Source organism: Telopea speciosissima, chromosome 10, assembly GCF_018873765.1.
Source record: "Telopea speciosissima isolate NSW1024214 ecotype Mountain lineage chromosome 10, Tspe_v1, whole genome shotgun sequence".
Taxonomy (NCBI): Eukaryota; Viridiplantae; Streptophyta; class Magnoliopsida; order Proteales; family Proteaceae; genus Telopea; species Telopea speciosissima.
Window position 1 is genome coordinate 57,681,073 of NC_057925.1, and position 13,198 is coordinate 57,694,270.

Consider the following 13,198-nt stretch of genomic DNA (forward strand, 5'->3'; position numbering starts at 1 on the left):
CAGTTGGCTCTTTGACTCCACTGTGTGCACTTCATACCAATCTCATTGTACTTAATTTCAAAATTTGTGGGATCTAAATATTTCAAACCTAACGCCTTTATTTCTTTTCTCTTTCATTAATTAACTCCACTGCTGCAAATTCTGTTGGACTTTGCCGCTCTTAATATTTCTGGCAAGAACTTTTTAGATATTTAAGATTGGTTTTTTAATCGTTAAGTTGTGCTCCATTCTCCTCTCTTTAGCTTTACACCTCTGCCTGATCCTCTTCGTACTGTACCGTGCCTTTTCCTCTGTAAAGTAAATTGAACATCAGTGTGCAAGAGTTAGCAGATGCTAGATCTAATTGATGTAGTCTGATACAGTCAGATTTCTTATCTGTTCTTTTTCTTATTTTGGTGGAACTTTAAATGCTAACCCAATAAACGTTTCTCTTTCTTTACATCACTTCCCTTCTGCAAGACATCTAAGATTCCTTAGCTGACAAAAGGCCAAAATTAATTTAAAATTATGGTTAAATTGATTTATAATCTGGTTATAATGTTGCTTGGAAATTTCAAGTTGATCCCTTTATGGGAAAACATATCATGGAAAATCATCTTTTAATTAAATATAAATTATATATTTTTCCTTTCATTCTTTTTGTGCAATTGACATTGAGGGAAAAATTCCAGTTATACGATACGGAAGGTGTCCTCCATGAGTGGCAATTCCTATGAACCCACATACTGCCACTTCTTTTGGGAACATCCAAACAATTTGATTGGATTGTTCGCTAAATTTTTTTGTATTGCATTCAAGTAAAACATTGTATGCTCTTTTTATTCCTATACAATTTTCTTTGGTTTTAAACAAATTGTTGTAAAATATTGCTGTTGTGGCTAGTGTCTCAAGTCTGAACATTTCTCCTCTTCTATTTTATTTTTCTTCTTCATATATAGGCTCTTTATGTGGCTATTTTTCTAGCTAGTAGGCTAGTTTACCCAATTCTTTCTTTTAACATGCTTTTTTTTTTCCCATTATATTTGTCATGCAGTGATGAAAAGTATTTGCAGTTTCAGGCTGATAAAAATCTTTACTACAAATGTGCTGCATGTCGTGGAGATTGTTACCAGGTATGCTTAAAACATTGTGTTGATTTTGGGTAAGAATGTATCTAAAACATATTGCTAATGGGAGGGGATTTACATAATGGGCAGGTGAAGGACCTTGATGATGCTGTGCAAGAACTTTGGAGGAGGAGAGATGAAGCTGATAGGGACCTGATTGCGAGTTTGAGGGCTGCTGCCGGATTGCCTTCTCAAGAAGAAATATTTTCTATTTCACTTTATTCAGATGATGAAGAAAATGGTCCCATTGGGCGTTCATTAAAGTTTTCTGTTAAAGGATTAGCTGATAAAACACCAAAAAACACTAAGGAATATGGGAAGAAATCCTTGAACAGAAAATATGTAAAGAAGAAAGGATTTCGAGCATCATTAATCGGCAAAACTGAAGCCCATCAGAGTTTTGAAAGACAGCAGGATACACAATCAATTGAATGCGACTTGGATGATGAAAAGACTGATCAAATGGCGTCACAGAGAAGTGGAGGGCCCGATGTGTCGGCATCTCCTCTTGCAAGGGCTCCTTTTAATAGCAAAAGGAGACTTTCTATTAATCAACCAGGAATTATGAGGCCGAATCTTACTGAGGAGGTTGTGAACAATGAAGAAAGGGCTCCCAGTTCCAGAGTTATTCAGATAAAAAGTGGTAAATCACGTGGCTCGGATGTCATGGAAGGTTCTGTTAAACAGGTTAGCAAGACAGAGAATGTGAAGGGAACAAAGCTAGTTATACATCTAGGTTCAAGAAATAGAAATGTGAGCAACTCTCCAAGATCGGAAGCATCAAGCTGTCACAAAGAACAAGAATTAACAACGGCTTCTAATGGTACGCCAACGATTGCAGTAAGGAAGAAGCTACTCTAAACAAAAGTGTTCTGTACCATTGTTTTGCCCTAGGATACCTAGTGAAAAAGTAACAATATATGAAATAATTTTAGGGAAAAAGAACACTGCCTGGTCGTGTGGATCCTGTGCCCGGACACAGGAGCTCGCAAAATTACTGTCCCACCCCCCGTGAAATAAAAAATCCCTTCCATGTTGATGCCCCTGCGCACACTCTCATTGGTCCTCGCCTTGGTGCAGGGGCTGCACGATCAGGCAGCGATCTCTTGCCCATAATTTTATTAGGGTTTAATTTTCCTGCACCTGCTGGTGTTGAAGTTGTTTTCAAGGGACCAAAAAACCTAACCAATGGGATGATGGAATTCTATGGCAAGTACTATATGACATGCAATCTTGTAACAGAAAACTGGGAAATTGCTTAGACATTGGAGCTCAAGAGCTGCCATATGGTAGATATGCTGGGTATTTCTTCCACTTTCAGAGAAAAAACAAAAAACTAAAAACATTTGCATAATGTAATTACTGAAGTTGATTGCCAAGTTTGATTCTGAACAGACTCCACCTGTCAATTAGAAGTAAGGAAAAATAGTAAAAAAAAATTGGATCATTGAAAATTCAAGGGCAAAAGTGCAAGTAAATGTAGGGCTTCAAATTTGACATTTGACCAATACACTATGTTTATGTATGCTCTTCCCATCAACATTCTGGATTGGCCCACCTGATGTGCCACATGGCAAAAATCGGGGTTCCAGAACTGCCTTCCCTTTCTATATTGCTTTATTTTCCTCTCTTTTTCTGCTAAAAGAGGGGAGGTCGTTGCATTATCGCTCAAAATATCTTTGTGTTCTGAATACATTTTAGACTTGTGAGTTTACATATCTGAACTTGTGTTATATTTTGCTCTATTGTCTTTTGATTGTGACCATACTTGGTGATGAGTTCTTTTATGATTCAAGAGCATACGCCTAGTTCAATAGGCAAATTTTAAGGGATTTTGTCATCCTGTTCATATGTGCTAATATAAGAGTGAATGAATTCAGCAGTTTATTATGTAAAGGAGTTGGGACCTTCTTGTTTATGTACCTGAGTTTTACCGAGAAAATAAAAAAACCCCACTTTCATCCCTTCTTTAGTAGCTGAAATTTTACTTCTGACTTTTGTCGAATTTTTTTAATTTTTTTATTTATGGAATTCAAGTTGGGAATAGATGACATTGCTTTGTAGAGTATGAGTATTGATCTGCAATGAGTTCGTCTAAATTATTTTGGTATTTGTTCAATTCAGAAATATCCAACTTCAAGACCATCATACAAGGGGGCACTGTGTGACCTGTTTGATTGATTCTTTATTTACTAGTTCAGTGTTCTAGTCCATCCCCCCCCCCCCCTTGATGTTGTAATCTGTACATTGATCATTGCTTTAAGAATTATCGAAGACTCTGGCTTGCTTAATTGCACTTGTGCTTTTTTATATCATACTTGGGTTAACAATTCATCTTCACCCTTTAACCTGCTAATTATTACCTCACTTGCCTCCGGACTCCCTTTTTTTTTAAGTACTCAAATGATTTTCGACTATATAGATGTGGTCAATCTGTAGTGGAAATTGTTTCACAATTCATTGGGAAAATGTCTTTAGGGAAAAAATTACCTTCAGCACTGACCACTAAAATACCAACAAATATTCTCCCACTAAGCCCAAAACAAAACAGAGGATCCAACCAAAATAAACATAGTAAATATCCTAAGTACAATATTCCAAAATGCAACATTCTTTCTTCAAGGAAAACTCTGCTTAGTAGAAGAAACCAAGTACTTTACCACCAACATTCTTTCTTCAAGCCTCTTCATGATCCATGATACCTGCAGATGTTGTCAGAAGAATATACCCAAACTTTCTTGAGGGGAGCAACCTCGCAGTCCAGTTTTCACTATCTTTGACAGCCACATCAAAACAGGGACTGATAACCACACACTTGTTCAATCTTCCATTCAGTTCAACCACAATTTTTCTGGACCCATGATCATCAACATACTCAAACTCTCCAATGTAACCCATGATTCTGCATGACCAAGAGGAACCTGATGATCACTTTTGAGGACGGTCTGATCATGACCTGTCTCTTTCAGCGCTTTTCCGCATTGTACATGCTTTTTAGAGCATCATTAAAAACACTGACTTTCACCATCTTTACAAAGCTTTCTCCTAGAAGCTGATATCTGCTGCCCGATGAGAATGTTGATAGCAGAAACTAGGGTTTCGGGCTTAGAGGTGCCTGCACACCCCAGAAATTATAAATAGAAAAAGAAGGATAAAGGGTACAAATAAAAAAGAAAAAATAATGTTTCGAGTATTCTTAGGAGTTCTTATAAAGGTGCAAAAGCTTTTGTTGGAACTGCTTCCTCTAAAAGGCCGACCTTGTAGGAAAGGGAGGAAACAATATGTATATCATACAGGAGTTCTAACACGGCGGACTATCCAAAGGGGGACACTGGTGGATAAATAATTTCAACACCTGCCCGCTCCCAGAGAGACTCGATACCGTGACCCCTGCCTGCTTTGATATCATGTTGGAACTGTAACACCCCCAAATCCATCCAGGAGTTTAGGTCGTTAACGGTCCACAAGATCTAAGTCTTAGGGAAATAGGAACCGGAATGTGAACCAAATTTATAAATCATCTGGTAACCTCAAAACATAAATTGCAGCGGAAGTCTCTAACCACATCCATTCAATCAATATAATAAAATTCAAGTCTCCAATAGTACTAAAAATTTAATTGACTATTACATCGTCTCAAAACTCAAATTAATCAAAGTTACATGTCTAAAAAAAAATTCAAGTCTGAAACAGAATTTAAATCAACTTCAAGATTCAATCCTAATGATGTCTCCTTCACAATCATAAGCTTCATCCTCATGATTCTCCACACAGGTTTGATCAATATCTACCGTCTCTCCATCTGAAACATAATTGAGGTAAGCTTCGGGAAGAAACTTAGCAAGATAACATCTAAACCTCATATGAACATTTAAAAAAAAACATGCACCATAACAGAGTTGGAAAAATATATATATAAAATTAGGGTTACTCATCCCCATAGCAAATTTCACAAAAACAACAATATCGCATATACATAATCAAGTACCAACACCATGCTTATACCTGGCCAAGAGCATAACCACGATATCAATTTTAATCATGAACATGCACATCAGTGTAATCACAAACACCTGCCTTGCACCGTACTACAAGCGCAACTCAGTCACCAAAGGTGAGGACAAGAAGTATGCCCCGTACTGTACTACAGGCTCATCTTCTCAATCACAATGCAATAAAAAAAAAAACATCCATACATCCATAAGCATGCAAAGGATTGTCATGCTTCCATAATCATGAAGAATATCATCATAACATCATTCTCACTATAGCTCATGCTATTATGCCCATAAATCAATGAATTTTTCAACATAGTTTTCTTAGATAAAGTTGTTAAACACATGCTTGTAAAACCAGAATTTTAAAATCAAGAGAGGAGAATATTTTTAACATAAAATAAGCACAAAGTATAGATGTTAACTCACCGGTTTGCTAAAAATCGAATTCTAAAGAAAAGCTTGAAGATGCTAATGGTGGAAGACCTCCCTCCTTTTTTTTTTTTTTCCTTCTCTTCTTCGTTTCTTTCTTTCTCTCTTCCTCTTTTTCACGATCTCAGCCTCTCTTTCTCTTTTTTTTTTTGTTTCATGTTTTCTCCCTATATGAATTCTGTTTTTATCTCTCTCCCTTTACATGATTTCTTTCCCCCCTTTCCTATTATAACCCAATCACTCTCTCTCTCTCTTTTCCTATTACAACTCAACATTACAGCCCCTTTATTTTCTCTCTCACAAACTTGCTACAATTGCTCGGATTCTATTGTTGAATTACGTAGGTGACTCTCCTTAATTCATGGGATTTCAACACCCCTCTTTAAATTTATTTGTTTTAAACTCAATTCCTCTTTCTTCTCTATTTCTTTATTTATTTTCTATCCAACTCAATCTCTCTCTCTCTCCCTCTTTCACATTTTCTCTAAACGTGGGGAATCTCCACCCCTATTTTCTCTCAACTTCTCAAGTTAATATTGTGTGGGGTCCACCAAGCTGCTTAAGAAAAAATAATTCAAATTTCCCATACTTACTTCCAACAAGAGTTGATCCTTACACCTCTTTAATTACTTTTAAGATCCTAACCACTAGGCTAACAAGTTTACACATTTATATGCTTATAAATAAATATATTTAAATAAACGTTACATAACTAAGCATGGGGAAGTAAATAAATAAATAAATAAGCAATGCTACACTAATAAAATACTAGTAAGGTTTTTTACCTCTAGCGTGGTAATCAATCAAAATTCATCCATCATTAGTCCACCACTGGTACAGATTCTGCACACAAGGTGAAAAGTCTAAATTACCCTTATATTTTGGGTACGGGTATTACAGGAACTGCTTCCTCTAAAAGGCTGACCTTCTAGAAAATGGAGGAAACAATATGTATATCATACAAAGGCTCTAACACGATGGACTATCCAAAGGGGGACACGGGTGGATAAATAATTTCAACAGCTTTGTTTATTTTTTGCTATATCTAGAACAATTCCAGTTGTCAAAGTCTGAAATTAGTGATGTTTTAAATAGCAAAATTAATACTTAAGATTTAAGAATAAGTTGGAAGCCTTACATGTGATTTTTTTATTTGCATGCGCTATGAATTTGAGTGCCGCATGTTTTTAAACAATACCTTTTTCCTACCACTCTGAGCACTCCTTACATGTGTTTCTTTTATGAACAGGCAGTGAAGATACAAGTCAACTTAAGGCCAGTGATAGGAAGTATATGGTTGATGGACATGATGGAATTGGCAGATGGGGTGCTAGTAAAGGCAATTCTTAATTTTAGACTAAAGTTGATGTTTGTCAACTCAATTACATTTTTCTCTTCATCTCTTTTTTTTAGTTGTGATGTTGCATTGCCAGACCACATTTTCTTCTAAAACTATTTCTATATTCCATCAATTAATGAATATTTTGGTTGCTTGGATTCCTCATATTTCTGTCATGTCACTATTAAATTTGGGAAGTGGAAGTGATTCTCTGTCTGTCTGTCTTCTTTCAATCTCTCTCAAATAATTGAGCTCTTGAATACTTGCAGGAGAAAAACATGATGCTCCAGATGAATTGAAAGGTTCTAAACATAGAGGCAGGGACCATTGCTTGATAAAGTTGGGGAAGTTTGAGTCTGATGTATCTGATCTAAAACCCATTGCTGGCGGAGGTAAAACTGCAGAGGGATATGAGTCTACAGGTACCATCAGCACTCGTGTTTTATTGGGGAAAAGAAGCAATGAAAGTGTTGCAGCAGTGGAACCTGTAAGTGAAGCTATCACTTTAAGAGGTGATGTGGTTCCAGCTAGGATGCAGTCTAAGGGCACACCTAATAGATGCGATGAGAGCCAGAATGTATCTGCTGTCACCTCCACTGTTTATGATTCGTTGCCGAAAGACCCCAAACCATTGCTTAAGCTTAAATTCAAGAATCCTTATTTTGAAAACCGGAGCTCTTGGACCCCTCAAGGGGAGGAAGAGAAAAGTTCTGTAAAAGGGCAGAGATCAAAAAGGAAGAGACCATCGCCTTTAATGGACAAAGGCTCAATCAAAGAAGATGGGGGCATGCCACAATTCTATCAAGACAATCCTATTGATGAGGCCATGGATGCAAATTGGATACTGAAGAAGTTGGGTAAAGATGCAATTGGAAAGCGAGTTGAAGTTCATCAGCCTTCCAGCAATTCCTGGTGAGTTTGATCATTTAATCGCTAAGGTTTTTTAATAAGTTCTAACAGATTTTGTGAGGGTAATTTGTTTTGCTTGTAAACAGTGTTCTTTAAAATATATGGGTCCTTTTTCTGTGATGTTACCTTTCCTGGCCTTGTTTGATCTTTTGCTCCTTGATTCTCTTTGTTGTTTTTCCTCCTTGTTAATAAGATCCCGTTATTTTATAAAGCAGAAGTGGTTTTACAATGGAAGTGGACTCGACACATCTATGAGTTCCAGTTCATGGTGCACTGGTTTGGCCTTCCAGTTCAAACATTTGAATGTGAAAATTATATAAAAAAAAGTGAAAGAAAAAAGAAGAAAAATAGGCCCATCTTTTGGATAAACATTACTCTTCAAACTTTTTAAAAAAATAGTTGGAGTTATAGAGTAGTGGTCAAGTGAAATAAGTTAGTATCCTATGATTGTGAGTTTGTGTCTAACAATGGTTAGTAGTATTATGATCTTTCTTTACCCTTAAATTTTTCTGGGATAGGTGGCAGGCAGTGAAAGAATTCATCCAGAGAATGGAAAGGGCAAAGAAAGAGGACAGCAGCCCAAGTAGAGGAATGGGAAAATAGAACAATATCATCATGCCCCCAAAAAAACAGAACCCACAAACAAGAACCAACATCACCCCCCCCCCCTGGAAAGAAGCCTACCAGAACATGAACCAGGGGTGGGTGGGTGGGTGGGTGGGCTACAATACTGCTTACTCCAACCCACCTCTCAAACAGTGGACAAAGGAGAACATAGAGCTACATAAAAAAATTAAAACAAGGAAAGGAGGGCAAGCAGTAGGACCCTCTCCCACTAAAAAATAATTCCAGAGTACTATGATTTATTTTAAATCTCCATCTCACAAAAGATGGTCCTCTTTGATTAGTCCCCCACATTTTAAGAAGACTGTTATTAGTGCTTACATGTTATTAATTAAATTCGATGTTTTCCAATATTGCCCCACGTATGATTAATTAAATTCGTCTGTAGATGGGAAAAAAGAGTGAAAAAACAGTTTTAGTCCAACACAATGGCAAAGAGGATGTTAGGGGAAAAAAAAAATTTAGGAGGGGGAGGGAGGAAACTTCATACCTTGATTTCTACAATGGACTAACGTTATGGGTTCGTTGAAACCCAAAAACCCAGTAGGATCTGGTTTAGAGTGAAAGATTCAACTGTCTCACTGTTCTAATTGTCCATCCTGAGCAGTTGTCTATGGGTTTCCCTCACAACAGTTGGGGGTTTCTGATACAGTCACAGAGGCTTCCTTTTTGCAGTCTGAATGGTTCTGGACGCATTTTTAGAACACTGTTTGTGAGTGAGAAAAATAAATAGCCTTTTGATCTACATGGGAACATGAATGGTTATCCTGAAATTGTTAGAATTGGATGCACCCCATTGCTGAATTTCTATTCCTTTCTCTTCAGGCACAGAGGAATTGTTACTGATGTTGTTGAAGCCTCTTCAACTTTAGCTGTTCGTCTAGAGGATGGAAGAGACAAGACCTTGGAACTTGGGAAGCAAGGAGTTCGCTTTGTTTCTCAGAAACAGAAGCGATCAAAAGTATGAGATTGTTCCTTTCCTTCAATGGATTATGTCTTCAAGGTTTGAGGGAGATCCATTTCACTTGTAGAGATGCATTATACTAGAGTCCTCAAAGTTGGGGGACGTTTATCTCCGTGCCACAATTGCAGCTCTTGGGATTGCTTCCAACTTTTGCAAATGTTCTTACTGATACTGTGGCTGCTTGGAGACAAGAAAAGAATAAGTTTGCGCAACGGAGGCCTTGCCTGTTGGCTGCCTTTGTGAAATTCATTTCAATACATTCTGTTTCTTATCTCTCATTGTCCATTCCTTCCGTGGCAATACTGGGCAAAAGTTGAAGGCCCCAAGATTGTTAAAAGTCATTCTAAAATCTCCATGGGGGCTTGTGGACTCGCTGCATCTCATGTATCAAACTTATTATTTTGAAAGAAGAAATTGAGTCTGCTGTAATTATTCTTTATTGTTGAAGTGTATAATTTACAGTTGAAAATGCATTACAGTAGAGGTGTTCAAAGGCATTTTTGTAGCATTGTTTTCGAAATGGTTGTTTTGATAGGTGGTAAGAAAAGATGGGGCAATATTACAAGGTTGATTTGGCGAATTGATCTTTCCTTCTGCGGCCTCTCATTTTCTGTATAGGTTAGGTTTCATACAAACACCACTGAAAGGTCAAGAGATCAACAATTTATTGGTGGTGACTGGTGGGGGTAAAATATAGTATATAAAGGAGAAGGCAACATTGATTTCTGCTGTCATTTTGGCCATGTAGATAAGAAAATCTCTTGTAGTGAGAAGAGGCGTCCACCAGTGTCTCTAGAGCCTCTGATAAAACCAATATGTAGGGAGTATGGAAACACCAACTAAAATGGGAGTATGGGACATGATTAGAGTTGGGGTAATGTGCGTAAGTGGTATTTTTTTTCTTTGGTAAGCCAACAAACCTCCGCCCAGACCCACTGTGTTTTCTAAACTCAAACCAAATGTATTTGAAAAAAATAGGTAGTAACCGTTTGTAATGGTCTTACATGGGAAAGAAAGGGTAGTCCAATTGTTAGAATACTTGAGGTGTATTTGGTATCACATGTCCAAATTTATTCAAAGGTTTCTTTGGAGCCATTTCAACTAAAATCCTGACTTGCATGAATTGGATTCTCTAGCCTGGTGTCTAGTTTTTGGCTCTTTCAAAGGTGTATCCCTCACGGAGTAGAATTAGAAGATGAGAATTCCACCATGAACCCCCTTCGTCCCCCCCAACTCCTCCCCTTGCCCACCACCACTCCATCCGCTACTACCTCCATCCCTGCCACCATCACCACTACTGCCTGCTCCACCTCCACTCCCCTACATACTGCCACCATTGCCCCCTCCACTAACCCCTCCACCTCATCTGAAACCCCCCTACCTCCACCGTCACCACCGTTGCCTGCTCCACCACCACTCCCCCACCTGCTGACACACCCCCCCCCCCCTCCGCTAACCCCGCCACTTCCTCCTCCCTGCTCTCCAAATCACCCTCCACCTCGTCCTCTGGTCACTCTCTCCACTACATCAAGCCCTCTTCTGATGATTGCTCTTCTTTTGCACTCTGTCCAAGCAGCCTTTCTTCACCTGAAGCCACCAAAATGGCACTGCTGTCTCCTCGGTCACTTTCTTGGCTCAAGACCTTCCTTCAATATTGTCAAGAGCTCTCTCACCAAACAATGGAAAGCACTTGGCTCTCTGGACATCTTCCTGCTGGACTCAGGCGTCTTTGTCTTCAAATTCTTCTCTGAGGATATCAAGAACCGTGCACTAGATGGTGCCCCTTGGCTCGTTGGCTCCAATCCGATCTTCCTGAGACAATGGGACCCTTTCAACCAACTCCACAAGGTCCACCTCAGCTCCATTCCCTTGTGGGTCTGCCTTCCTGGACTTCCATTCCAATATTGGTCTCAAGACTGTCTCAGTAGGATTGGTTCTGTCCTGGGACAGCCTCTTTACTCTGACGTTAGAACACTGAAAATGGACAGGCTCTCCTTCGCCAGAATCTGTATCGATGTCCCTATGACCAGCCCTCCTCCTTCCTCAGTCACAGTCATGGAAACTGATGGATTTTGTTTTGAGAAGCCAATCAAGTTCGACTGGCTCCCTCCCTACTGCCTACATTGCAAAGTCTTCGGCCATTATTCAAAAGACTGCTCTGGCAAATCTCAACTCTCTGCTCCGATGCAAGTCTCTGGCACCCCCGTCATCTCGCCTGCGGAGTCTTCTCCTCTGCAAGGCCAGCCTTCTTCTTCAGAGGACCTTTCTCGTTCGAGGAACATTGCCGCTGAAGCGCCTTCCATCCCTGCCACTACAAAGGAAACTTGCTCTGCTACGTTGCAAGAGGACTCTATCGCAGCTCAGGGAACTAGTTTTGCCACCCCGCAAGACTCTCTGAAGACTCTCTCTTCCAGATCCCCCTCTCGCGGTCGTGTGAAGGGTCGTCACCATTGACGAAGACGCCGTGCTATCCCGGCGTCGGAATCTCCAGCTCGCAGAGCCCCTACTCCCTTGAATCCTTCGCCTGCAACTGCGCTGCGGCTCTATGACGCTGATACTGCCCAGACACAGCCTGCAGACCCAAATCCTCTGGCCATCGTCTCTCTCCCCGATGCTCCCTGCATCCCTGCTGCGTACGAAGATTATCATTGGCTCTCCAAGGCCCCAGACGTCTGGTTCCCCTGTTCCCTCTGAACTGAACCCTCGTCAGCCTACTGCGCTCAACATGTCTTTCTCCTTTTTGGCAACTACTATTGTTGCGCGAAGCTCTCCTTCGCTCTAGGCTTCTCCTTCGAGCTCTACCCTGCCATCGCTGCCCTCGGTCGCTGGTCTGCCCAGAGCTCAGCTCCCCTGTCGCCTCTCCACTGCAGGTATACTTGCCCCTTTGCGAGGTCCTCTACCGAACCCCCCTCCTGCCCCTTTCACTATCCCTTTTGACCCCCTTTTGTGCTCCAGTCTCCCCCCCTTTTACCTAACCCTCTCGAGCCCACCACCTTCACCAATCCCAACCCAAACACCCCGATCTCTAACCTCTCCACTTTCTCTTCCAGTACGCTGGCCCACTCCCCCACCAACTCCCAGGCCCATCACCTTTCCAAACCAGCCCACCTGAACCTCATTCCATCCTATTTCTCCTATAACCTTCCCATTATACCCCCACCTACCCATCTAACTCTTGAACCCACCACCCTTGACCTGGTTACCACTAACCCAGAACCAATCACCTCTCCAACCCTTGAACCCAACTCCCCCACTGATCCGGCTACCACCTCTGACCTGGTTACCAACATCCAAGACCCCTCTGTGACCCATCTATCATCCCTTACCCACACCCCTCTCCAACCCTTGAACCCAACCCCCTTACCCGTACCCACTACCCATCTCTCCTCTCGGTCCACCTCTCCCAACCATTCCCCCCCTTGGCCATGTCCCCTTCCCCCCTCCCCTCCCTCGCCTCTTGTCCGCAGGGTACCCCCTCTCCCCCCTCCCTTATTCCTCCCCCCTCTCTCCCACCTTCCCCCCCCTCTCGGCCCTTCCTAGTGCATGTGGCATTCCTTCCCTTTTAGCTTGCCATCGCCCCACCTTTTTCTACTCCCGTAGGAGATACATGAGCGTCCCCCCCGATCTTCGACGCCCTTCCCTCTCTAGTTTTCCCATGTTGACCGGTCTCATTTGGAATGTTAGAGGTCTTAACTCCTTGGCCAAGCACTAAGAAATTAAAGCCATCATTAAGAGTTCCCATTCTAATTTTTGCGCCCTCTTGGAGATTAGAGTCTTGCAAGAAAATGCCTCTCGCATTGCTGCCTCCATTGCCCCCCTCTTGGTCCTT

General features: G+C 40.8%; 1 protein-coding gene and 1 pseudogene across 1 annotated transcript in view; one reads left to right on the forward strand and one right to left on the reverse strand.

The window, feature by feature from the left end:
• LOC122642576 overlaps window positions 1-9,902 on the forward strand; it is a 48,163-nt gene extending 38,261 nt beyond the window's left edge. The window contains exons 9-14 of the mRNA XM_043836091.1: window positions 1,034-1,112; window positions 1,197-1,929; window positions 6,783-6,872; window positions 7,142-7,784; window positions 9,231-9,401; window positions 9,442-9,902. Of these exons, the coding sequence (XP_043692026.1) occupies window positions 1,034-1,112; window positions 1,197-1,929; window positions 6,783-6,872; window positions 7,142-7,784; window positions 9,231-9,372 (1,687 nt within the window). The 3' untranslated portion in view covers window positions 9,373-9,401; window positions 9,442-9,902. The remainder of the gene's footprint in view (window positions 1-1,033; window positions 1,113-1,196; window positions 1,930-6,782; window positions 6,873-7,141; window positions 7,785-9,230; window positions 9,402-9,441) is intronic.
• On the reverse strand, window positions 3,641-4,173 carry LOC122642577 (annotated as a pseudogene).
• Window positions 9,903-13,198: the final 3,296 nt, after the last annotated feature.